The sequence below is a fragment of the Pleurodeles waltl genome, chromosome 9, assembly GCF_031143425.1.
Source record: "Pleurodeles waltl isolate 20211129_DDA chromosome 9, aPleWal1.hap1.20221129, whole genome shotgun sequence".
NCBI classification, from domain to species: Eukaryota; Metazoa; Chordata; class Amphibia; order Caudata; family Salamandridae; genus Pleurodeles; species Pleurodeles waltl.
Window position 1 is genome coordinate 1,127,459,037 of NC_090448.1, and position 26,791 is coordinate 1,127,485,827.

A 26,791-nucleotide genomic window follows, 5' to 3' on the forward strand; every position below is an offset into this window, starting at 1 on the left:
ATAGATTAGCAAAACAAGTACTATTGCCCCTTGTCTTTCTCTACATTTTTTCCTTCCAAATATAGGAGTGTGTGTAAAAAAGACATCTATTTGAGAAATTCCCTGTAATTCACGTGCTACTATGGTCACCCCGGAATTCAGAGATGTGCAAATAACCACTGCTCCTCAACACCTTATCTTGTGCCCTTTTTGGAAATGCAAAGGTTTTCTTGATAGCAATTTTTTACTCCTTATATTTCAGCAAATGAATTGCTGTATACCCGGTATAGAATGAAAACGCACTGCAGGGTGCAGCTCATTTATTGGCTCTGGGTTCCTCGGGTTCTTGATGAACCTACAAACCATATATATCCCCGCAACCAGAGGAGTCCAGCGGACGTAACGGTATATTGCTTTCGATAATCTGACATTGCAGGGAAAAGTTACAGAGTAAAACGTAGAGAAAAATTTATGTTTTTTTCACCTCAATTTCAATATTTTTCTTTTTCAGCTGTTATTTTCTGTAGGAAACCCTTGTAGGATCTACACAAATGACCCCTTGCTGAATTCAGAATTTTGTCTACTTTTCAGAAATGTTTAGGTTTCTGGGATCCAGCATTGGTTTCATGACCATTCCTGTCACTGACTGGAAGGAGGCTGAAAGCACACAAAATTGCACAAATGGGGTATGCCCCAGTAAAATGCCAAAATTGTGTTGAAAAATTGGGTTTTCTGATTCAAGTCTGCCTGTTCCTGAAAGCTGGGAAGCTGCTGAGTTTAGCACCGCAAACCCTTTGTTGATGCCATTTTCAGGGGAAAAACCACAAGCCTTCTTCTGCAGCCACTTTTTCCAATTTTTTTTGAAAAAAACGAAATTTTCACTGTATTTTGGCCAATTTCTTGGCCTCCTTCAGGGGAACCCACAAAGTCTGGGTACCTCTAGAATCCCTAGGATGTTGGAAAAAAAGGACGCAAATTTGGCTTGGTTAGCTTATGTGGACAAAAAGTTATGAGGGCCTAAGTGCGAACTGCCCCAAATAGGCAAAAAAAGGCCTGGCACAGGAGGGGGAAAAGGCCTGGCAGCGAAGGGGTTAATTACTGTATTAATAGGAGAGAACATTTATGGGAAACCTCGAGCTTTGGAATTCACTGTGCCACAAACTTGCTACAGTTACTCAATTAAAATGCATATTCAATTTTTCAGCGTTCAAAGAGTAGGAGCAACCTTGTTCATTTTTCAAACCTTGAAATTAGAGATTTAGCACAATACCTCTGTAGACTAGTGAGCTATCTCCGAGTTTATTAGGAATCTTAATCTCAGATTATTTTTTTAACCTTTCCTCATTGCTTGCTATCCATGAAGTGCTACACAGATTTTGGGATTTTACTATGCAGACTAAGGCTCGACAAGCGATTTGGTTGTTGCTATCCTTTGTACCTTCTTTCTGTTATTCCAAATTCCCGATACATACCTCTTTCTTGATGCTGCAGTACTCACTTCAATTTTCAATATTTCTCATGTTCTAACCAAATGTTTTCCTATATCCTAATAGGAATATTACTTCAAGTATTGATGTGTGCGAAATTGTCCCATAAGAGGTCACGCTTTTTACTATTCTTACTAAAGAACATCTCACAACTTTGACATAATATAAATCCAGTGAAAAATAGACTCGTGAAACACATTCCATAATTATAACTAGCAATCTCTGTGCCTGTGTTCCTTTATCATACATGTTTTCGTTGTACTTACATGATTTATTCTAGCATTCTTTTTTTTTTTTAAACCTAGTGGCTTCAACACCCGATGAATACAAGATGATGGGTTTTAAAGAGTGCTTAATATTGAGGCAACATCTTCACCAGCTTTCTATGGGCTCTCTTTACAGGGCTCTAATTTTCATTTTAGTCAAATGCAACGTCCTAAAAAGACATTGAACGATTGACATAGGAAAATTCACTATTCAACCGAGCAGCTTGTGCTGAACTGTCAGCCCTGCTGCAGGCCTTGGCATGAGAAGCACTGATGCCTATACACAGTATGGCGAAAGAGCAATCTCCAAACTACACTTTGTTAGAAGTAGGGCCTAACTTTACACTAAGTTCACACAAACAAGTAGCCTTGATAAACAATTGAGCCCTAATGTCACAGAAATGCTCGTTCTCTCTTGCAGGAACAAGGTAAGCAGATAAATAAAAAAAATGGCAACCACATGCAGTAAACTTATTTTTTTGCAAGAATATAAACATTTAAAGAGAAGGGATTGGCCCAGCAAACCAGGCACATCAGTCTTGCCGCTCAAGTGCATTCCTTCTCTGGCGGCTGTCCATACCTGATAAAGAAAAAATGCCAACACGCGAAGTTAAAGATGTCCAATAGATGAAGTGGGCTGACTTTTAAAGCTCCATGCTGTAAGCTGCAGTGAGCTGAAGCAAAATGCGAACCCGAGTTTAGCAGACTGAGGAGCAACCAGGCACTGGCCCAAAAACCCCACTATTTAGGCACTTATCGGGCATTTTATTATTTGTTCCGGAAAACATTAGGCTGCCGACAGAGCTGAAGACGTCTCTAGGCTGACCCTTAAAATAAAAGAGGATTTACGAAAGTAGCCATTAATGCTTCCTCCTGAGAGTTTCAAAGAGTATAGCTTGGAGAGCACTCAACTATAATAGTTTGGAGGGGACAATGATTACATTTATTTGGCTATATTATCCAAATTTAATCATAATAGTTAAATGTTAAGCAAACAAAAATGGCCCTAAGTTTGTCCCGAGATTATCGGTCTCTTCGGATGTGGTTTTATCTGTTCGCAGCCTTGATTACTGTTATTTTGACATAAACAAAATGGATGCTTATCCCTCTCTGAGTTCACACCCTGTGCACTAAATAATTCAGGTTCGTTTTCTAACGAAGTAAATAAAGGTGACTGGTGATTTCACTACTTTAAGTGTGGTTTTAGCCAAGGAGCCCGAAGTCTTCCTCTGCTCATTCTCCTTCCCCAGCACAGCAAAGTGCTTGGGGTGGATGTTACATGCTCAATGCATGGCTAAACCAGACTTGATTCTAGGTGCGTTTTAAGAAATGTGCCTTGCTTCTGAAACTAGAAATCATCAAGAGGCTGGGGTTACTACTTCTGGTCGGTCATAGGCCTAAGAAGCAGATCTGATATGTCTAGGATTCGGCATGGATCAGCTTCTCAGTCTCCAAACACCCAGGCTCAGTGATGTGAGTGGAAGCGTTTTGCACACCCTTTTGTGGGAGGGCAGGTTGAATTCAACATGTCAGAGTTGAAACACTTTATGAAGCAGGAAGGAGCCACCAGCATCATCCTGCACAGTTTGCTTCATCAAAGCTTGTGGACGAACCTCGGGAGAAAGTGTTTGAGGAGATAAAGAACCTCTGTTCCAACTGACCAGGAGTATGTCCTTCAGGAGAAGAAGGACGCCACTGCCCATCCACGGACATGCAGATGAGGAAATCTGCACTTCCAGTGAAGCAAGCAGGTCTCTATACGAATGGTGGCCTATTGCCAAAAAAACGGAGGTAGACCACTCCCTGCCCACATCTCCCGGACTTTAGGTCTTCGGAGGGTTAGGGTGTGAGCCTTAATTTACCTGTGCACGCGGGCCACATGAAAGCTGTTGACTCCCGACCAGTGGATGGTTAAAAGGGTGACCAACTTCGAGGACACTTACTACCTTGCAAAAATTCTGCTTGTTTCTTCGTTGATGTAAAACATACATGTTGCACACCATTACCGTCTTTGAAAGCAGTGCAGAGGGCATGTTTATGAAACTTCAGGTGGATCCTCATCCATCCTCAGAACAGTGTCAGCCTTTTATGTTCAACGAACCTTGCAGCTGGGACCGTTTGCGCCCCGGGAGCCATATTATCTGGAACCACTACGGCCATCCAAGGTGCAGTACTATCTTCTGGATAGACAAATACTTAGCAGTGAAAATGTTATGGTCTCAGGCTACACGCTAAGTTAAACATAATGAAAATGTCACTTACCCAGTGTACATCTGTTCGTGGCATCAGTCGCTGGAGATTCACATGTTCTGCATAGCTCGCCATCTGGTGTTGGGTCGGAGTGTTACAAGGTGTTTTTCTTCGAAGAAGTCTTTCGAGTCACGGGACCGAGTGACTCCTCCTTCTGTCTCCATTGCGCATGGGCGTCGACTCCATCTTCGATTGTTTTCCCCGCAGAGGGTGAGGTAGGAGTTGTGTTGTAGTAATAGTGCCCATGCAATGGAGTGACTAAGTATGTACCTATTTAAGGTTAAAATAATATATATACAAATGTACAAAGTTGAAGCTAACTTCCGAACTGCTACAGGCTCCCGGGGAGGTGGGTGGGCACATGTGAATCTCCAGCGACTGATGCCACGAACAGATGTACACTGGGTAAGTGACATTTTCAGTTCGATGGCATCTGTCGCTGTAGATACACATGTTCTGCATAGACTAGTAAGCAGTTATCTCCCCAAAAGCGGTGGCTCAGCCTGTAGGAATGGAAGTGGTTTGAAATAATGTTCTTAACACGGCTTGACCTACTGTGGCTTGCTGTGGGGATAACACGTCTATACAGTAGTGCTTGGTGAACGTGTGTGGCGTAGACCATGTGGCTGCCTTACATATTTCTTGCATTGGGATGTTTCCTAGAAAGGCCATGGTAGCACCTTTTTTTCTGGTTGAGTGTGCCCTTGGTGTAATGGGCAGTTGTCGTTTTGCTTTAAGGTAGCAGATTTGGATGCATTTAACTATCCATCTGGCTATACCTTGTTTTGATATTGGGTTTCCTGCATGAGGTTTTTGGAATGCAATAAATAGTTGTTTAGTCTTTCTGATGTTTTTCGTTCTGTCAATGTAGTACATTAATGCTCTTTTGACATCTAATGTATGTAGTGCCCTCTCAGCTACGGAATCTGGCTGTGGGAAGAACACTGGTAGTTCCACTGTTTGATTTAGGTGGAACGGTGAAATAACCTTTGGTAAAAATTTAGGATTAGTCCTTAGGACGACTTTATTTTTGTGTAGTTGTATAAAAGGTTCTTGTATTGTAAACGCCTGAATTTCGCTTACTCTTCTTAGAGATGTAATGGCGATGAGAAATGCAACCTTCCAGGTTAGGAACTGTATTTCGCAAGAGTGCATGGGTTCAAAAGGTGGACCCATGAGTCTTGTTAAGACAACATTTAAGTTCCATGAAGGAACAGGTGGTGTTCTTGGTGGTATAATTCTTTTAAGGCCTTCCATGAATGCTTTAATGACTGGTATCCTATATAGGGAAGTTGAATAGGTAGTCTGCAGGTATGCAGATATTGCCGCAAGGTGTATTTTAATGGAAGAGACGGCTAGGTTAGATTTTTGTAAGTGAAGCAAGTAACCCACTACATCCTTTGGAGTTGCGTGTAAAGGTTGGATCTGATTATGATGGCAGTAGCAGACAAACCTCTTCCATTTACTTGCATAGCAGTGCCTAGTGGACGGCCTTCTGGCTTGCTTTATGACTTCCATACATTCTTGGGTAAGTTGTAAGTGTCCGAATTCTAGGATTTCAGGAGCCAGATTGCTAGATTCAGCGATGCTGGATCTGGATGTCTGATCTGTTGGTTGTGTTGTGTTAACAGATCCGGCCTGTTGGGCAATTTGATGTGGGGTACTACTGATAGGTCTAGCAGTGTTGTGTACCAGGGTTGCCTTGCCCAAGTTGGTGCTATTAAAATGAGTTTGAGTTTGTTTTGACTCAATTTGTTTACCAGATAAGGAAGGAGAGGGAGAGGAGGAAAAGCGTAGGCAAATATCCCTGACCAGTTCATCCATAGGGCATTGCCTTGGGACTGCCTGTGTGGGTATCTGGATGCGAAGTTTTGGCATTTTGCGTTCTCTCTTGTTGCAAACAAGTCTATTTGAGGTGTTCCCCAGAGTCTGAAGTAAGTGTTTAGAATTTGGGGGTGAATTTCCCATTCGTGGACCTGTTGGTGATCTCGAGAGAGATTGTCTGCAAGTTGATTCTGGATCCCTGGAATAAACTGCGCTATTAGGCGAATGTGGTTGTGAATTGCCCATCGCCATATCTTCTGTGCTAGAAGGCTCAACTGCGTTGAGTGTGTCCCCCCCTGTTTGTTTAGATAATACATTGTTGTCATGTTGTCTGTTTTGACAAGAATGTATTTGTGAGTTATAATTGGTTGGAAAGCCCTTAATGCTTGGAAAACTGCTAGCATTTCTAGGTGATTTATATGCAGTTTTGTTTGATGTACGTTCCATTGTCCTTGTATGCTGTGTTGATCGAGGTGTGCTCCCCACCCTGTCATGGAAGCATCGGTTGTTATTACGTATTGTGGCACTGGGTCTTGGAATGGCCGCCCTTTGTTTAAATTTATACTGTTCCACCATAGAAGCGAGAGGTAAGTTTGGCGGTCTATCAACACCAGATCTAGAAGGTGACCCTGTGCTTGTGACCATTGTGATGCTAGGCACTGTTGTAAGGGCCTCATGTGTAGTCTTGCGTTCGGGACAATGGCTATGCATGAAGACATCATGCCTAGGAGTTGTAATATCATCTTTGCTTGTATTGTTTGTGTTGGATACATGCGTTGTATGATCTTGTTGAAATTTTGAATTCTTTGTGGACTTGGAGTGGCTACTCCTTTTGTTGTGTCTATTATGGCTCCCAGGTATTGTTGTACTTTGCACGGCAAAATGTTGGATTTTGCAAAGTTGACGGTGAAACCTAGTTTGTAGAGGGTTTGTATGATTTGATTTGTGTGTTGTAAGCACTTTGTTAGTGAATTGGTTTTGATTAGCCAGTCGTCTAGATACGGGAATACATGTATTTGCTGCCTTCTGATGTGTGCAGCCACTACTGCTAGACATTTTGTAAAGACTCTTGGTGCGGTTGTTAAACCAAAAGGCAATACTTTGAATTGGTTATGTATTCCTTTGAATACGAACCGTAGGTATTTTCTGTGAGATGGGTGTATTGGTATATGGAAATACGCGTCTTTGAGGTCTAAGGTTGTCATGTAGTCCTGTAGTTTTAGCAATGGTAACACCTCTTGTAGCGTGACCATGTGAAAGTGTTCCGATTTGATGTAGGTGTTTAGTATTCGGAGGTCTAGGATTGGTCTCAGTGTTTTGTCCTTTTTTGGTATTAAGAAGTACAGTGAATAGACTCCTGTGTTTGTGTGTTTGGTACTAATTCGATTGAATTCTTTTGCAATAGTGCTTGAACTTCTATTTCCAGAAGTTCGGAATGTTGTTTTGATAAATTCTGTGCTTTTGGTGGTATGTTTGGAGGGAATTGTAGGAATTCTATGCAATAACCATGTTGGATAATTGCTAAGAACCAAGTGTCTGTAGTTATTTCCTCCCATGCTTTGTAATAATGACCTATTCTTCCCCCCACTGGTGTTGTGTGGAGGGGGTGAGTGACATCTGAGTCACTGCTTGTTGGTAGTGGTTTTGGGGCTTTGAAATTTTCCTCTATTCCTAGGGAATTGCCCTCCTCTGTATTGGCCCCGAAAGCCTCCCCTGTACTGTCCCTGGTAGCTGGACGGTGTTGCCTGCGAGGTGCTGGCTTGTGTGGCCTGACCCCGAAACCCCCCTCTAAAGGGTGTCTTGCGGTTCCTCTGCTCTGCGGGGAGTAGAGTGCGCCCATGGCTTTAGCAGTGTCATTTTTAAGTTTTTCGATTGCCGTGTCCACTTCTGGTCCGAACAGTTGTTTTTCGTTGAATGGCATATTGAGCACTGCCTGCTGTATCTCTGGTTTGAACCCAGACGTTCTTAGCCATGCGTGCCTTCTAATGGTCACAGATGTATTAATTGTTCTTGCAGCTGTGTCTGCTGCGTCCATAGAAGATCGTATCTGGTTATTTGATATGTTCTGTCCTTCCTCAACCACCTGCTTTGCCCTCTTTTGCAGTTCCTTGGGTAGATGCTCGATGAGGTGTTGCATCTCATCCCAATGGGCTCTGTCATAGCGCGCAAGTAGTGCTTGAGAGTTAGCGATGCGCCACTGGTTTGCAGCTTGTACTGCGACTCTTTTCCCAGCTGCATCGAACTTGCGGCTCTCTTTATCTGGGGGTGGTGCATCCCCAGATGTGTGGGAGTTGGCTCTTTTCCGAGCTGCTCCTACTACGACGGAATCTGGTGGCAGCTGTGTGGTGATGAAAACAGGGTCTGTAGGAGATGCCTTATATTTCTTTTCCACCCTTGGCGTTATTGCCCTACTTTTGACCGGCTCCTTGAAGATTTCCTTTGCGTGCCGAAGCATACCTGGCAGCATAGGCAGGCTTTGGTAGGAGCTGTGGGTGGAGGAGAGGGTGTTGAATAAAAAATCATCCTCGACTTGTTCTGAGTGGAGGTTTACGTTGTGGAATTGTGCTGCTCTAGCCACCACTTGAGAATATGCTGTGCTGTCTTCTGTTGGTGAGGGCTTTGTTGGATATGCCTCCGGACTGTTGTCCTACACTGGGGCGTCATATAAGTCCCAAGCGTCTTGATCCTGGTCACCTTGGCTCATGGTGGTGTGAGCCGGGGAATGTGACGGAGTTTGCGCTGGTGAGACGTTAATTACAGGTGGAGGAGAGGGTGGCGGAGTCACCTTTTTCACCATTTTTGTTTGTGGCGCCTGGTCTGTTTGAAACTCCAGTCTCCTTTTTCTCCTAATAGGGGGAAGGGTGCTTATTTTTCCTGTTCCCTGCTGTATGAAAATACGTTTTTGCGTATGGTCCACTTCGGTGGATTGCAGCTCTTCCTCAAACCTATGCTTTCGCATCTGAGAGGACAGTGATTGCTCCTCTGTATAAGAGCCTGGACCTGGGTCGGTTACGGGTTGTTTCGGCACCAAAACCCTGCCTGTATCTTTTTTCGGCTCCGAGGTGGCTTTTTTCTTTTTTGGAGTCGAAACCTCTCGGCGTCGATCTTCGTCGGTGCCGCTGTCTCAGCGTCGAGCCGTTTCTACACCGCTATCTCGGTGTTGTTGCTTTTCTCCAGCACTTTCTCGATCCCGAGAAGGCTGCGTGCCGGTGTCTCGACCGGAGTCCGACGATCTCGGCACTGTTTGGGCCTTTTTCGGTGCCGATGGTCGGTCACCGAATTTATGGGTGGAGCCATGGCCTGGTGGCAGTGGCGTCCCCTGGGCCTTGTCACTTTTCTTATGTGTTGTTTTCGACGTCTTACTCGCGGCTCTTTGATCGTCGAATTCCTCGGAGTCCGATTCGTGGATCGAAAAGGTTTCTTCTTCCTCTTGTTCCTCGAACTCTCGGTGCGCTGTCGGCGTGGACGCCATCTGAAGTCTCCTGGCTCGACGGTCACGGAGTGTCTTTCGGGACCCGAACGCGCGACAGGCCTCGCAAGTCTCCTCACTGTGCTCAGGTGACAGGCACAGGTTACAGACCAAATGTTGGTCTGTATACGGGTATTTGTTGTGGCATTTGGGACAAAAACGGAACGGGGTCCGTTCCATCGGCGTTGTTCGACACGCGGTCGGGCCGACCAGGCCCCGACGGGGATCGAAAACTACCCCGAAGGGCACCGGAGCGCGTCGATCTTCGATGCGGTGTTGAATCTAACTACGCCGATCCCGAACGCAACAATACCGACGAAAATCTTCCGATATTTACTAACTTTCCGTTCCGAAACTCGGAGCGACAGGAACACGTCCGAACCCGATGGCGGAAAGAAAACAATCGAAGATGGAGTCGACGCCCATGCGCAATGGAGACAGAAGGAGGAGTCACTCGGTCCCGTGACTCGAAAGACTTCTTCGAAGAAAAACAACTTGTAACACTCCGACCCAACACCAGATGGCGAGCTATGCAGAACATGTGTATCTACAGCGACAGATGCCATCGAACACTTATTTTCTGACTATTGATACCAGAAGATAGCGCTACGCCAGGAGAAGCGAAACCCAGGCTCATGCTGCACCAATTAGATTTTGACTTGTGTGGATCACCAACCAATAGGCACATGGTACTGAACATGACATCATACTGTAAATGACACGAGTGTCTAGACATCAGATCACAAACCTCCTTTTCAATAATTGCTGTAACCATAAAGTGACCCTCCTTGTCAGGTCTGCCCGATGAAATCAACGTATACAAAGTCCTTTGTTTTTACACTGTTCCACAATAGGTTACTACAAGGTCCCAATATTCTCTAAAGAAGACTCGTGATCGTCTTCTTGTCACTAGGCCCACTAAGGTGTGTAGGCTTAATATTACGATTAAGAACGACTGGGACGGAGGCAAAATGAGGAGGTTGAGAAGATGAATGTTTGGTCCACACTGACAGCCAGTGCCATCAAAGTGTCCTTGGTGGCGCTGATGAATGACAACCAGTAGAAAATCCAAAGGGAGGGACTATTCACTGTAATTTGATTTCCTGCTTACTTCGATGTCCGGTTACTTTTTTCGACATAGCTCTCAGTACTTCCTGCAGTGTTAGTCAGGTACCATTACTGAGGCCTGCAGAGGCTAGGGAGCCCAAATATTATCAAACTGTTCACATGATGAGCATGCTGGAAACAGGATAAAAGCTCAGAGAGCACTGGGGGCGTTATTCCAGTGATAGGATAAACTGGCACCCGCAAGCACCCTAGGTGAAGAGATGGTAACAGCTGAACGGCTTGACTCCAGCCGAGGTGCCAAGTATCTTGATGGACGCAGCGGTAAAAACAAAGGTAAATGACTCAACAGGTCAGGATGACTTGCTTGGACCAAAAGCTTTTCACCTTCTTACTGTGGGCGCAGGAGACGATCCTGGCCACGCCACACCTGAAGTGTGTGGCACTGCAAGGGTCTGAGCTGGTGCAGCAGCCATCTTAAACCTGCCCTGAGCCTTACCAGTTGGTAAGGAGACACTGTTGAAATCGAACGGGAGATTGTGCAAATTTTTCTGCATGTTTTGACAGACATAGGGGCCTGATTACGACCTTGGCGGATGGGCTACTTCGGCACAAACGTGATGGATAACCCGCCCGCTGTATTACACGTTCCATTATATCCTATGGAACTTGTAGAACGGCAGGCGGGATAGTGTCACATTTGTGATGGAGTATCCCCTCTGCCAAGGTCTTAATCAGGCCCATAGTCTGGAACAAAAAAGGCCAAGGTAGTGAGCTAACAATGACAGCGCATGATTTGCATTTACTGTCCTCACTAACCAGCGGAAAAGAAGCAGTTATTTTGCAACCAGCACTTTACAGGCTGAAACTTGTAGTTCTGCTTTCACTGTTATAAATATAAACCTCGAGGTCAAAGCATATGCAAAATATTTTGGTTAAAAGGCAGCACTCGCTAAAACTGACAAACACTGGGCCAGTGGAAGCTGCAGTTTATGTGAAATAGATAGCTAAATGCAGCTGAACCATGTAAACCACATTTGAGCGCGTTGTTTAGGCACTAACGCACAACTCTGCGTTGCTTGAATTTGGTATTCTAATCTAGTCCCTCGCCACACCTGGGGAAAGTCTGTTTTTTTTTTTTTTTAAACAAAAAACTTACCACTGTAGACCCAAGTAGGCACAAACGCAAAACCTGTCTCTACTGAAGCCACGTCACTTTACGATAACTGAATAATACTAAAGCGATTATCAGGCTGGGTTGAAAAGTGGATATTGCATGCCTTCCACTCTTTCCTCGTGGATCCCTTCAACCTGTTTCAGGCCTTTTTTTTTCTAGATCTGATCAAATTAACAAAAGTGAGAAGAAATTGGGCTTGGACGGTTCCAAGAGTCACTAGAACATTAGTCAGGAGCGTCATCGCCCTTACACAGGAACCCACAACATTAATCTCTTCGGATGCCACGTTTTACCCTTCTCTCCACAGACTTGTACTTTAAACTTTATTAACATACCCATAACTCATTCAGCAGTTTGGATACTGGCATATACATAGTAGATATGTGGTGCAGTCATGTAACAGTTATGCATGTTAGTTTCATATGTTCTTGCTGAGCATGCACCATACACAACGATGGCGACACTAGATGGTAAAATACAGTGTTTGAAACAAAGTGTACTGAAGATACTTCATGTTGATAACCCAATAGTAAGTGCCACTTAATTTGCCTCCACTGGAAGAGCAGCAGGCTGAGCCTGCCTTGAAGATCTAAAACTGAGGTGTTCAGGCCGTACAAGCATCACAGATGGATGGATGCCCAGGACATCACCGCCATCCCTCTAACTTACCAACAGACGTGAAGAGTCGTGGTGCTCATGTAATCCAGGAAACAGAGAAATAAGAGCGGGCGGTGCCCTCAGCGTGACCGGTGTGCCATGCCACCATGGGACAATTCTGCACAGTAACCCACTGACACAGAAAGTTTATGTTACAGAAAAACACAGCGTAGAGCGATTTGGGAGATGTCCATTGTGGGCATTTACAGAATTAAAAAGAGGCTTGAGTTACATCGTAACCTTATGAAAGTCTTGCCATATGAGGTAGTAATCCAAGGTGTTTGAGTGGACTAAGTTAGCTCTAGCAGGATTAGGGCAGTAGCAAAGCAACATTTCAGTAATGATTTCTGTTCTTTTTTTGCAACACTCTTTAAAAGATAAATACCTTACGTGGCTTTACACACAAAGGTTAACACACCGCATTCTCAATCTGGAACATATACATTTTAAGTTGAGCGCACAAACGCTTTGACCTGTTAGCATTGTGGGCTTTTAACCACGCCCACAGCACTGCCATCACTATCACTCATTCGTGGGCTTGCCTTTGAAAAATCCTTTGTTATAGGTAAAAGATTTAAGTTTGTCCCTCCTTGTGGTGGTCATCGACCCTGTTACATGGATAATTGCACATTTGTCAATATGTTTGACTGCGACCGAACTTCTTTTTAATTTTGTCTCTCTCTTTCGTGCTCATACTCATGGCAGCCATGGTGCTTTGAATTGGCTTGCTTATGTCAACTGTTTTGCTTTTCACTTTCAATTTATGTGGCAAGAAAAGTCCAGTTACAAATTTACCAAGCTAATAGCTCTAACTCAAGCAAATGCGAGGCCCCTTGCAGTGCAAATGGTTGGTAAAATAAATGCATATAACCAATTTCAGTGGTTCTTTTGAAGCACAGAAACAGTTCCTGATTTATAACCCAGCCTAAAAACAGCTCCTCTCCTCTTCAATGCCATTAAAAGGCTAGAGCCACGACTGAAAGTCCCTGGTCAGTTAAAAAAAACAAGCATTTGCAATGCAACGGGTTTCGCATTTCTCCGAGTTAGACCTATTAGCAGTTGTAAACTCCCAACCGGACTTTTCTTGCCTCATTAAATGGGGGGGAAAAAATGAAAAAAATAAAAAAACCTGAGCACGATCGCGCTGGTAAACAAGCGAGATCGCACTGCAAAAAATGAGAAAAGTAGTCCACAACGAACGGAGAACAGCGAGCCTCGTATGTTTTCAGTAATTGATCGCTGCACTCGAGGTGGGCTAACCACCGGAAAAGGCATGACGTATGCATGCCTTCCACTAATGAAAGCAAGCACATTTTAAAAGGGTAAGCCCACGAACCAATGAAAGACAATGACGTGACATGGGCGGGGCTCTGAGCTCTTTTCTAACTACTACACATCTCGCAAGTGATCCACATGAGCAAGCGCATGCTACGCAGGTTCGACCCTACAAAAGCATGGTTGGAAGTGAAAGAAAATCTTTTGAGAGGTTAAATAATTATTTCAGAATGCATTACGTTCATTTTTTTTGCGAGATAACTGATTAATCGAAAACAATTATGAAGATTTTTTAAAAAATATGGTTTGTATGTAGCTGTTGCTAGTAGGAAATAACTACTTAAGGTAATATTAGTTTTTATGGAAACATTTTAATCAGTTGAAAAAAATGTTGCAGGAAGAATTTTGTTTCAGAAAAATTGCAGGACAAGGTTCCATGATCCTAAGTATCATGCTCGATACATGGGTCACGAAAGGGAATTCAGAGCTTGTAGAAATGTTTGCTAGGATTATCGGTCAGCTATGTCAACAGAATAAAATATATGCTGCGGCATGGAAAGCTGAGCTCATGTCAACAAATATAAACCTAACTACACAAACATCATTAACTCATGCTCAGATCATCCGTCATTCTTGTGCTGCCATGTTGGCACCATTATGGATGTTAAAAACAGAAAAATGAATTCTAATGAGCACCATTTGGTAAATCAGAACATGCAAATCATATATCAACTCGTATTGTCGCAGAAATGTTATTAAGTTTGCAAACACTGTACTCTTTAAACATTAAATCAAAATTAAGTACCATAACATTGAATGATGTTTTCTAGCAATACATTATATGAAATCGTGAATTTTTAAATAATTACCTTGCAGGAAGTCAGTGAGTAAACATAAGCACTATCAATTATGCGAGTCATACAGCGGTGAGAGATGACAGAACTGGGAAAACGAGGTTTCCTTATTTCAAGTACTCTACTGGGAAAGCTTACTACCAGGATGTACATGCAAAGGACTTACTAAAATAGGACGAAATGCCCTAAAGTATGCAAAGAACAGTAATTAATTTACTTGTATCCAGATAATTTACACCTCCAGATCTCAATGCACCCACCTGTACTCTGTGCCCAGGGCAGTGGTTCTTGGTGATGCCAAGTCAGTATGCAGCGGTGATATTCAGGGCGAGGATCCAACTTCACATCACACGATAACTGGAGAGGAGACCCAGGGAGAAAACATTTCAAATTAGATTCTTCCTCTCAGTTGAAATATATTCCCCCTCTCCCTGGAAGCAGGCTACCCAGACCAGAAAAGATAGGCATACAAGCATTACTTTGGTATGTTATTGGTGTTTTTGTAGCGCGTATCACTCACACTTTGATAAATTTGTAACAGTTTAAAGGAATCAGGACTGTGGTCAAAGAGATGGAGGACGTGTATTCCATTAATAAGGAACCACCTATATCTTTGCATTTTCAGATATTCTTCACATGAGGTTTTAGGTCAAAGCCCCACTCAAATTAGCTACCACTCCATTTCCAGCTCTGCTGAATTTCTGACAACTCCCCCTCCCGCCCCAATGCTGGTGAAATTCCACATGTGGATGAAGTTGTCAACCTGAAAAAGTTTACTTTATCTTTTGAAAGTAGATCAAATTTCATATTTCTTTAACAGTTGTGATGAATATCTTGGATCGACTAATCTTTCCCGAAACATTCATTTTCAATTTGCTGTGAGAACACCCTAAAAACCTGGACACGCATCACTGTTTGTGTTGCTATTTATGGTGCTTTAAGAAGGCAGTGTCTCTTTCTGCATTCACACCCCCATTTTAGATCCAATGTATTTCCTAGGAAATATCCACCATTTCTAATAGACTGCCAAAATGATATTTCTGTTCATATTTTCTCCTTGGGAACATGTTTGTGTTAGAACCAATTTGCACAAAAATAACTATACAGCTCACAGGTAACAATTTTAATGAAGTTGATAAAGATAATCACATACCTTGCCAGTTTATGTTTAGGATTTAAGTTCAAATGCACCACAATTACTTTTATCTCAAACTACATAATATGCTGCGATATTTATGAAAAACCCTCCAAAATGACCACTGAAAAAACATGGGTTCACTTGGGTATTTTAACACCATATTTGCACAAACAGGCAATCATTTGCAGCATAAAGGGGAAGTGTGCTGACTGGGAGTGAAAAGCCACTGGAAACGTATCTGGATGAAACCCACAAAGTTCTCACTTTGTTGGTGGTTACCACATCAGTATTGTTCACCTCCTGTCTCACCCTTGACCAACACTCAGTATTCGTGTAAAACGTCCATATTCGTAGATTTTCTGAAATCCTTGCTGAGAATCAGGATTTGGAAACTAGGATCCTAACACTGACATTCTGCAGTTGCAAATGTATATTATGGCTGCAGAAGGTTTTGTGAACGAGACACCTTGATCTTTTCCTCTGCAGACTCAACCTATAAAGCATAATGAGCTTTCTCAGCTGAAGTAAAGAGATGTAAAAATATAAGCTTGGAAAGACCACCAGGATGCCTAAGTCACTAATAAACATTCAAGAATCACTAGCTTTGCTATTCAGTTCACCAGCGCAAAACCAACATTCACAGAATTTGCCTAATTATGACTAGAATGAACTCTAACACAAAGAAGCAAGAGGCCGAGGGAAAAATCTAAGAACAACTGTGTTGGGAGCAAAGAATTCCTTTGGTAATTTTACCTCTCGCACAGGTATAATATTCCAATATTGAAGGGATATAAATATTACCCTAGCTTTGATGATAGTTGGCCGTGGATCCAGGATTCCCTGCATCTTTCTTAGTGCTGGTACAACAAAAAGGTTGCAGGTGACAACTGCTGACACAGGGTTCCCTATAAGATAACAGTAACCAGTTAAGCATGTGTCAAATCTCCACAAACTGTTGCTATTAGATGCCTAGAGCTGCATTTAATAAGAGCAGAAAAAAAACAGAAGTTAAAGTACTCATAAATTTCAACACATGCTAAACAACTTTAAGTTGGAAGGTCCAGAGAACCTATTTCTGAAAAGAATGGCAGAGCAGAAATTAGAAATCTATATGCATGTCAGGACAGGGGATTTGACAGTAATGGCTAAGAAATTTTTTCAAATGAATAACTAAATGTGAAATACCGCTTTTCAGTAAATTTCTAGCTTATTTAGAGTGACTCAGTAACAATCTGTAAAGACTATCTTTTACAAATTAATCAAAAGCAGGCATCTGTATTTAAATGTTTAAACATAAATAAGTGTAGCATTCTGTCTTGCCATGCCAATGGATTCAGAATCAAAACAGTGGAGTGAGTGTCACCAGTTTGGTCATCAAAGGTCCTATTTTTTGGATGTGATCGCCCTCACACACCTAAGTGGCATGCTTCATCCTCGGGCTAACTCTTCGGTGCTTGGCCACCGCAATACCTAATTGGCCTCCAAAGGTGAGGCTCTTTAGCAAGGATCTCTTTTGTTAGATCCTGGCCTGGTGTTTGCCATGTCACAGGTGAGAGCCTTTCAATGTGAGCTGGAGGGCATAGTAGTAGATTGAGTGATGGTGTGGTAAAATTAGCTATGGGCAATCACTCTTTTCTAAAGTTTTATTCTTGGTGTATGTCTGTGCCAAGGTTAAAAACAAAACATGTACCAAGTGGACATAGTGAAGAGCCATTGGTTTCACCATGTGGTCAGTTTGTTTCATGCCCTAGTCGCGCAGAGGGCCAAAGGCATTTCTTCAAGACCAAAGGTATCGCAGCCCGATATCTACTATTTTAGTTATCAGTACCAAGATTGTATGGGAGGTGGTATTAAATTGTACTAGCGGTTGAAAAACAAATGAAATAATCAAACGTAAATATTACAACTTAAAAGACTTTCATGGTGCCTCCATGACTGATCTGCTCAGAGCGTATAGCCCGTTAGGGCGATTCTGAGCTGCTGGCCCTCAAATCAGTTTGGTGCAGAGGGAGCGGAGAGGGTATCCTACCCTGCTTCTGAGGTCCCTGGAAGACCAGGTGAGTGAGGGTGACTGCATCCCAAGGATGGGATCTTCCGTGACCAAACTGGTGACAATGACTCCACCTTTTCGATTCGGAGTACAGTGGCGAGGCGGAACGGCACCATACGCTTCTTTATTAATTACTCTCCAGGGAGGATGTGTATTGGACTGTGCTGAAAAGTTTGCTCCATCTTATCTTCAGTTATTTATTTTAACCTTTATAGCCTGCTTCATTGATTGAATAACAATGGAAGCACATCCTGAATCAGGAGTCCCATGGCATGAATGTAAGAAGAACTTTAACATGAGTGACGATAGCACTAATTCCTGGAAGAGGAAAATGGCATTTAGAACTTTCATTTACTTTTGGTAGGACCATGTGCACCACAAAAGGATTATGAACACAGGTAATGTCTGCAGACTTAAAATTCTTAATGCAGTAGTTTTTTTTATAAAGGGGCATAGAAAAGAAAGACACATTTGACAGATATCAGGAGAGGTGTAGTTAGGTTATAAACATCACTTAATTTTGAATGTAGTCTTTTTATAAGTGATTCTAATTGTGGCAGCTAGGTGGACAGAGCGACACTGAGATTTAACCATTTCTCTCGGAGCACAAAAATGAGCTAAAAAACGTAATGTCTCCAAAATCAGTGGTCAGCAACTGAACCACTAGACCACATCATCTACTACAGCATGCACTGTGAACTAAATCGCCTTCAAGCGAGATATAGAAGGTCCTCTGAATGTATAGAGCAGAGTTAAGTAAATATTGATTTGATGGGAGGCCATATTGCCACAAGTCAGGTTGAACAGAACCTCAATCTCGGGTAGACACACAACAGAAACCTGAAATAGATCATAGTTTGCTGGCAACTAGATAAGTCTTAAATTTTATTTTCAAGTGAATCCAAGGCCGTACCAAAGCCGCATGTTGGCCTCATTTTCAATTTTATACAGACAAGCCCTGCGTTCGGTGGATTGATCATAATTTTGCTGAAGAGTAACCCATGGATTTTTTTTAAAAAAGAAACACATTAAGGCAGTGTTTAGGACGTCATTTACGTCAATTAAGGGTCGCAGCTGCGACGCGTGGCTTGCCACTTGCGACCCCTGGCACTGCCTATTAGTGTAATAAAAAATAGGCTACAATTAGCTGGAATATGACCCTGTCTGGCAGCTACGGTGAATGAAAAATGTTTTTAGATGTATGTGTGCTTGCCGGTGAGAGTATGTGAGTGACTGTATACAGTTTAGAATTTGTGTGTGCGCCTAAATTAAGATTAAATGGCGTGAGGTGTAACTTCCGGTACCCCTGGCATGCTGGTGAGTTGCCGCTCACGCATCCAACCAAGCCATAACCCCTTGGCTTAAAGCCAGACTCGGTTTCAGCAATTAACGAGAACCCCAGAGGATCAACCCACTGATCAACACAGCTGCATAACCTGTGGCACACAACATGAAACATAACCCAGGGATCTAAGGCATACGGGCAAAGAACCGTCTCACATCCTGACTGGTCTCTAGTACCACAACTCCTAGTACATAATTTGTGTTTACCACAATAGGAACATAAGGTTAATTTTATTTGTGCCAAGGTGACCGGATGTGCAGAATAACTAGACCATGGCACATGTTTCTGGTAAGTTAAATACAAGCTACCAGAGAATGGATATGCGTGGTAATGGTAGCGTGGTCAATGCACAGCGTTGCCAGTGATGTTTCCCGCAGAAGACACATGATTGATCCATTATCCTAATTTTTGGTTTCACACATACAGAGTTTGCTCTTTCCTAGTAGGGTCTTAAAAGGGTCTTTATGTGCACTGAGCAATAAAGCTGTTGAAGAAAAGCAAAACGTGAATATTACGTTATGTCTAGATGTAAAGTACGAGAGAGAGAAAGAGTGAGAGAGAGGGGTAAAGATTTTAAACATCTTTAAAGACATTTTTAATTAGATGCCACTGGCCAGGTTTTATTACATCAATGTAAAATGTTTCTCAAGTCTGTAAACATTCACAAGATCTTACCTGGGAGTGCAAATATTATTTTTCTCACGCCGTCCAAGTCCATTGTGGCAAAAGTGGTTGGCAGGCTAAACAAAGACGAAAGTGCACTTGTTTATGGTAGCAAAGTAAAGCCGCGCTAACAATGCTGGCCTGTCATTGCGAATTAGTTCTCAACAAGTGATGAGACAGTGTTTGTTCTACTGGATCCAAATGAACTCGCATTAGGAATGCAAATAGAAAGTTACATTTTGGGCTTAAATCTGAATGTTTTCACTATTCCTACGCATACATAAATATACTTTGAGGGTGTTTAACAACACAAAACGACTGTATGGAACAATCTGCATCTGTGGTTAAACTGTACACCTTGGAGTTGCTTGGAGACGCCACCCTGTGGCACCACTACGTGGCATCAGTTGAACTGTGAATGATAGGCCCGGTGGTACTCCACAAAAACTCAAAGTGAAAACAGGCCTTACCCTGGCTTCATGAACACCCGTCCAAAATGTATCTGAGCGTGAAGGTCTATATCCAGCACCTGTTTGAGATAGTCCTGTTAAACAACATGAAAAGGAAAAAAATACAAACATCACAATTTTATTTCTTCAAAACTGGTCACATTCATGTGAGATATAACTGCGTCCGACACAAACAGAAGAGAAATGTTACATGCATTAAAATGCAATCCGGTGACCAACTCTCTAGATGGTTCAGATGCAGATTTGGTCCAAACAGGGGCCAGGCAGTAGGACAATACAGTTTCTAGATCACAAATGTTCTCCAAAGTTCAAAACCTATATGGACAATGTAAAACCTCCTTACATTAAAAGCCTTTTTATTAAATTTAGATTAGGGACTTTGCTGTTAAAGACGTATACCACGAGTTGGAGCAAGGACAACAGCAATTTGAGTTTGTCATTTTTGCCCCATGCAACCTGAGACCCTTGCACATTTTGGATTTTTTTGCCCTAGATACTTGGTCCCTAGGAAAAAGTGGATTATCCCTTTATGTAGATCTCTTGGGGTAAGAAATTATAAGGCATCTCTTTGCATATTGACAAGTGATAAGGTAGTCTTTGCAGACGTGAGGTACCTCAAATGTGCATGGGTGGTAAGATCAAGAGAATACCTCTCTGACTGATTTGCAAATATGCAAAGACACCTGGTCAAATGCAGATTAACTTAGGGGACCTAAGCAGAAAGGCTACAACTGCGTAATTCTATTGAGTGTTTTAATGGGCTTTTATTCAATGTATATATGTTTATATTAGTATAACTTTTTAGAGTGGGGCAGGGATATTTATTGTACTGTATGGCACTTTTTTTCTACCTGATTTTCAATGACCATTGTGTGAATATATTATATTCTTATATGGATGCTTTTATGGCTTTTAGCTGAAATAAATAATCATTTAACAATCATGTATACAATCAAATATGCGACTGCCAAATGCTAATAAACATTTATTTACTCGCTACTACTTAAAACTGACACAGATATGGTGCATAAAAGTAATGCTGTCGTACACAATTGTGATAGTGATGCAAATATCAGATAAGTATATCTATACCACCGGGTACAACACTCTAAAGGAACAGCAAGAGGAAAACATAACAGCGCACTACCCTCTCTTTATTAGCATGTGATGAGCATACAATGAGGGCTGGATCCTTCCCAATGACCAGTAGGTTAGGTAGAAGTTCAAAACAGAATCTTAGAATTGAATATATGGGAAGGGCACAGGGTGGAGTTTGTATGTTTCGCCATGACAGCAAATTAATAAAAAAAACTCTCTAGTTGGTGTATGCTGAAATCCACAGGAGAAACTTTTATTTGATTTTATTACCTTTTACTGCATGTCACCATTGCCTACCTTTTCACCCATGGACACGCCCCCTGATGTGATGATGACGTCAGCGCGGCTTATACCTTCGTTCAAGGCATTAAGTAAGTCATCTGGGCTGCGGGGACACAGAACAAACCATCAAAACACTGGAACACTGTTTGTACCAATCCGTCATTAAACACATTTATTTTTTTAGATAAGACATTTATCTTTTAGAGATTTGTAACCTCTGCGCTAACCAATAATGGAATTGATTTAAGACATGATATAAAAACTGTAGTCGTAGTACTGGGAATGAGGTGTCACACTGAACACCCTGCGACACTCACTACCTTAAAAATGGTAAATCCCTTTAACTGAGGATGCAGTGGGTTTGTTTATTACTTTGTTCCTTTCAGTGTCTTGATGCCGTAAGTATACACCATCTACAGGGGGAATTTTCTCCCTCGGGTCCTGTTATATATATACACATACCACAGCCACACAGTGGGAAACAGGTCTAGAGAAGGGGGTTCAGCACATCCCCTGTCAATAAAGGGTTTCATCCAAATCTTGAAGATTTAGATTTCAAATCGGATGTTAATAGTGGAGTTTTATAACCGGTATAAACCTGCCCGGTTGATCAGGTTTGTCAGTTTTATTGGTTAAATTAAAACAATTTAATCTGCAATATTTTAAGGGTGATCGCATAAATTAAAATAATATGATTACTCCCATCATTCTAGATGGCATAAAGCGCGTGCACTTATATCTTCAATGATGGGAAGAGTCAAACCCCTCATCTCCAAGTTTCATACAATATTCTTCTTGTGGCCAGGGGTCGCCTTCGAGTGCTGTTATGACTACGTGCTGCAAATCTCCTTCTGATGGTGGGATCGGTGCAGCGGATGATATGGTGTATTACACCGCTGCCAATCTGGTCATCGCTAATGATTGGTTAGGAGGGACCTCCAGAAAGATCCCGCTTTTGCTAAAGAAAAATAGGCAATGGGGACACACACTGTTGCTTTTCCTCGACAGTGCAGGACAGACATCCCACCTGCCTCTGGCCCCTATTATTAAACTATAGCACGAGACAATAAGGAGCTTATACAGGCCCAACCGACTTACTAGAGAAACACCACTTTGGGAGGGAACTGCACTGGGTGACGTCAGGCACCTTACTAGGGTGCCACACAATTAGTACCTCTAAATTGGCCTATGTCATGACTCGAACAACCGTATGTTCCTTTGAACATCTTCAAATTACATATGATATGCATAAACACCAATTCTGTGAATGCTTACAACTTAGAAATGCTTTACTCCCTTGAGTCAAGGACCTGGATGACCTCCCTGACTTAAATCCTTTGTATGCAAGGAACAAGTTACTTACCTTCGGTAACAAATTATCTGGTAGAGACAAATTCTAGTTGCAGATTCCTTACCTTAGAATTTCCCCCTGGCATCAGTCTGGATCCAGAGATTTTTCTTCGAGCAGTCCCCCTGTGCACCGTTAGGTGGCTTCAGTCGACTCCGTGTCCGTCTTTGGCGTTGTGGTCGCTGGATATGATGTAGCAGAATATGAAGCCATCACGGCTTGCTGACGTCACTTTCTATTCATGACTTTCCATGCCAGCAGCGTGATGCCATGTAGAACACTAACTCTGGTGCGCCAGAACTAGGGCCCTGAAAGGGAAGTCCCTGTCCCTAGAAATCAGTTCACAGAGCGAGGAGGATGGGTGGGTTGGTAAGGAATCTGCAACTAGATTATGGCTCCACCACATAATTTGTTACCAAAGGTAAGTAACTTGTTCATCTGATAGAGACTTCTAGTTGCAGATTCCTTATCTTAGAATTGATACCCAAACAATACCATCCCCGGAGGTGGGTCTGGAAAAAAAGATCATACCAGGAAGTCCTGCAGGACCAAACAGGAAAAGTACCCTTCCCTTCGAACCTGACTGTGCAAGGATGCCCAAATTGCTGCCTTGCAGATGTCCAGGACTAGAACTCCACATGCTAACGCAGTGGTTGCAGCTGTTAGAGTGAGTGTGCAAACTCTCTGGGGTTGCTTTTTAGCCAATACATAGCACGCTGTAATACAAAGCACAACCCATCGAGAGATGGTTCTCTTCTGCACTGCCCGACCTTTCTTCGCACCCACATAACCCACAAAGAGTTGATCATCCAACCGGAACTCTTGCACGATTGAGATAGAACGCCATTGCTCTTTTTAGGTCTAGACAGTGCAGTCTCTCCTCTTCATTAGAAGGATGTGAAAGTGCATAAAAAGTAGACAAGGTGATAGATTGGCCTGTATGAAAGGGCAAGACTTTAGGTAGAAAAGAAGCGCTAGTACGATGCACCAACTTGTCAGGGTGGATGGAGATTAAAGGTGGCTTAGAAAAAAGAGCCTGCAGCTCGCTCGCTCTGTGGGCAGAGGTGAAGCTACAAGGAAGACTGTTTTCAGAGTAAGCAAGTGAAGTGGGCAGTTGTGAAGCGGCTCAAAGGGAGTGCACATTAGAAAGAAAGAAACTAAGTTCAAATCCCATTGGGGCATTATGAACAGGAAAGGAGAAAAGAGATGGGTAAGGCTCTTAAGAAATCGTCCAACAATGGGAGATTTAAACAAGAAGGGTTGGTCAAGCAATCAGAGGAAATCTGAAGTGGCAGTCAAATAACCCTTCAGAGTGCCCAGAGCAGAAGAACCTGCTGGGCCATTGAAAGAATAAACATAAGAACCTCAGAAAGAGGGGGGGGGGGGGTGTCAACAGACATGTCTGTACACCATGCCACAAATTTGTTCCAACTACAGGCGCATACCGTTTTGGTGGTGGGACACTTGGCTGCCAAGAATTAGCATTTAATGTCACTCTGGCTCTGTGTCGGAGTCTGTGATGAGTATATGATCGATGCTGCCCATAGGCCCAGGCAACATCAGAGTATCGACGCCGGAACCTTCGTCAGGGAAGGTTGCAAAAGTACGACCAATGCCGGTCCGGATACCGAAGTGTATCCATGGGTGTCCCCTCTGAGCCGAAGCCACCAGCGCGGAACCTGATTGGGCCCCTTCCAACCCTGTGAGCCAGAAGGCTCCACAACAGGGCTGGACAGCCCAAAAATGAGGCGCATGGCCTCGTAAAATTCCTTTAATTGGGCAGGGGTGGCTCTGGCTCCCGGAAACTCAGGGAGGCACGGAGCCGACCTAAAAACAGGCTCCAAAGACCGAGGTCTAGAGCGAGGATGCTCCTTCTCCCACAGTGTCATCCGACTGGGGTGAAGTTGAAAAACGCTTGTGCTTCTTTGATTTCTTATGCTTACCTGAATGACCCGATGATTTCGAATGGGACAAGGAGAAGTGGTGATGGCTCCGCAAGCGGTTTCGGGACCTTCCTTTCGACCTGGAGCGATGCGGAGCCAGATGCTGGGCCTCGAGCTGATCCCGGACTGATCCCTTAAAGCCCTCAAGTTAATGGCCCAGCAGTCGGAGCACAACTTCGGGTCGTGGTCATGCTCCAAGCACCACAAATACACAAAACACTTTGACAAAAAGTCGAGTGTCTATTCAAAAAACAACTGTTAGGGTAGCTCTCTTCTCTGGATCTGCGCATAGGCTGGAGCGGTAAGAAAAGACCAGACATCAATGCGCCAGGGTGGTGCATATATACGACCTGCGACATCATATGCAGCGGCCACGATGCAAACGACGGTAGCAGAGTTGACCGACACCACCTAACGGCGCCCAAGGGTACTGCTCAAAGAAAAATCTCCAGATCAAGACTAACGCCCAGGGGAAATTCTAAGCTAAGGTATCTGCAAATGAAACATCCAACACCCTTGGGAAATCATGGAAGCAGGATATATCGGCTCACTCTAAGGTGAAGAATGGCAAACAGCCATAGATGGCACCATATGAAATTGCAATTGCAACCCAATACTGGCTGATACAGCTAAAGGTACTACATAGGACACACATTACATGCCAAAAACTATGGAAATTTGGGAAAACGTATTCTCCAGAATGTATGAGGACGTCACACACACTATATCGTGATGTACCAACATAAAATCCTTTTGGGATCAGGTGAAGAATAGGTTAATAAGTAATCAAACATGACAGGATACAGGATGACCAGAAACCAATACTCTTGAACATTCCACTTGACCATGACACAAACTGGTACTAACTAGCACTCTTACATCTTGGTTTGATCATTGGGAAGTGTAACATTGCTCAACTATGGTGGTATCCTGAACCCCGCCACATTTGAAAGTTGGGCGTATGCAATGGACCACTGCATGATGTTTGAAATACATATCTATTGTTCAAGGGGCTCTCTACACAAACATGAAAAATTTGGGGTGAATGGATGGATTACAGAGGCACTTCAAGGCCCAATAAAACATAACATTAAGATACTAGTTTTAGATGGTCGAGGCCGGGGCTATAGCAAATAATAATGTTTTAACTGAGATGTGTGTGTGCACCTTTACTGGATTTAGAAAACTGAGCGATGGATCACATACTATGCTTAACTATGTTCTAACATCTGAATTAAAGCGTTTTACTAAAAAGAAAAAAACTATCTCTGTTCTTCAATAGTCATTCTCCAAAAGGTTTCCTTTGGAACAGCTCTTAGTTTTCATCAGACTACAGCAATAATTATTCGTCTACGCTCTGCCTTCTGGCTAGAACGCTAACCTGGTTTGTCACGATGTAGTAGACTGTGAAGAGGTGCACCTCTCAATAAATGAACTACTCTTAAGTGTGGGTTTCCGCGGGGCTCTCTCCTCTGTCCCCTCACTTTCACTGCACCATCGGCCCAGGAATACCACAAGCATATGCAAATGCACACACTCGCAACTATCTATTTGCAAATACACACATGCATAATCACGCCCATTCATTAACAAGCACACACGTTAGGCCTGGGCAAATTTTTAATTACGCCTCCATAATTTGAGTAACTCAGGAATTTTGCAGTTTGCATAATTACGCCCCCTTTGCAGTAAAAAAACAAAAAACAAAAAAAAGCACCGTAAAGGTACGTGAACAATAGAACGAGAGTGGCTGTTTGCAGCACTTTTTCTTTTTTAAAGCAAAAAGTACATAGTGCATATTTTTTTTAGCATGAAATGGGGACACATTTCACACTTAAAAAAACCGCTCAGTTATGTATTTGCATTTGCTTATCTGTCAACTTTTCACATAATTATGTGAAAGAAAATTACGCAAGTTTCCAAATGCAAGGACACATACACACCCAATCACAAGCACACACCCACATATATTCATACATGCACACATACGCCCAAACACTCAATGAAGGATTTACCTGGTGGGCTGAGGTGGTAAAATGAAGGACCAGTAAGTGGCGGGAGGGAGAAAGATGACAGCCCAGGAAGAAGCTGGAGACTTCAGCAGGGAAGCAAGAACAGGAAGTTCCTGCTGCCTCCTCTCATTGGCTGACA

The 26,791-nt window shown here is 42.9% G+C and overlaps 1 protein-coding gene across 14 annotated transcripts in view; it reads right to left on the bottom strand.

The window, feature by feature from the left end:
- The window catches only part of GPHN (gephyrin), a 1,323,901-nt gene that overhangs the window by 6,067 nt on the left and 1,291,043 nt on the right, over positions 1-26,791 (bottom strand). For all 14 annotated transcript variants that reach the window (XM_069208894.1, XM_069208895.1, XM_069208892.1 and 11 more), the window contains 5 exons: positions 21,365-21,452; positions 19,970-20,043; positions 19,512-19,576; positions 16,243-16,346; positions 14,564-14,660 (listed from right to left, as the gene is read on the bottom strand). In XM_069208894.1, the coding sequence (XP_069064995.1) occupies positions 14,564-14,660; positions 16,243-16,346; positions 19,512-19,576; positions 19,970-20,043; positions 21,365-21,452 (428 nt within the window). The remainder of the gene's footprint in view (positions 1-14,563; positions 14,661-16,242; positions 16,347-19,511; positions 19,577-19,969; positions 20,044-21,364; positions 21,453-26,791) is intronic.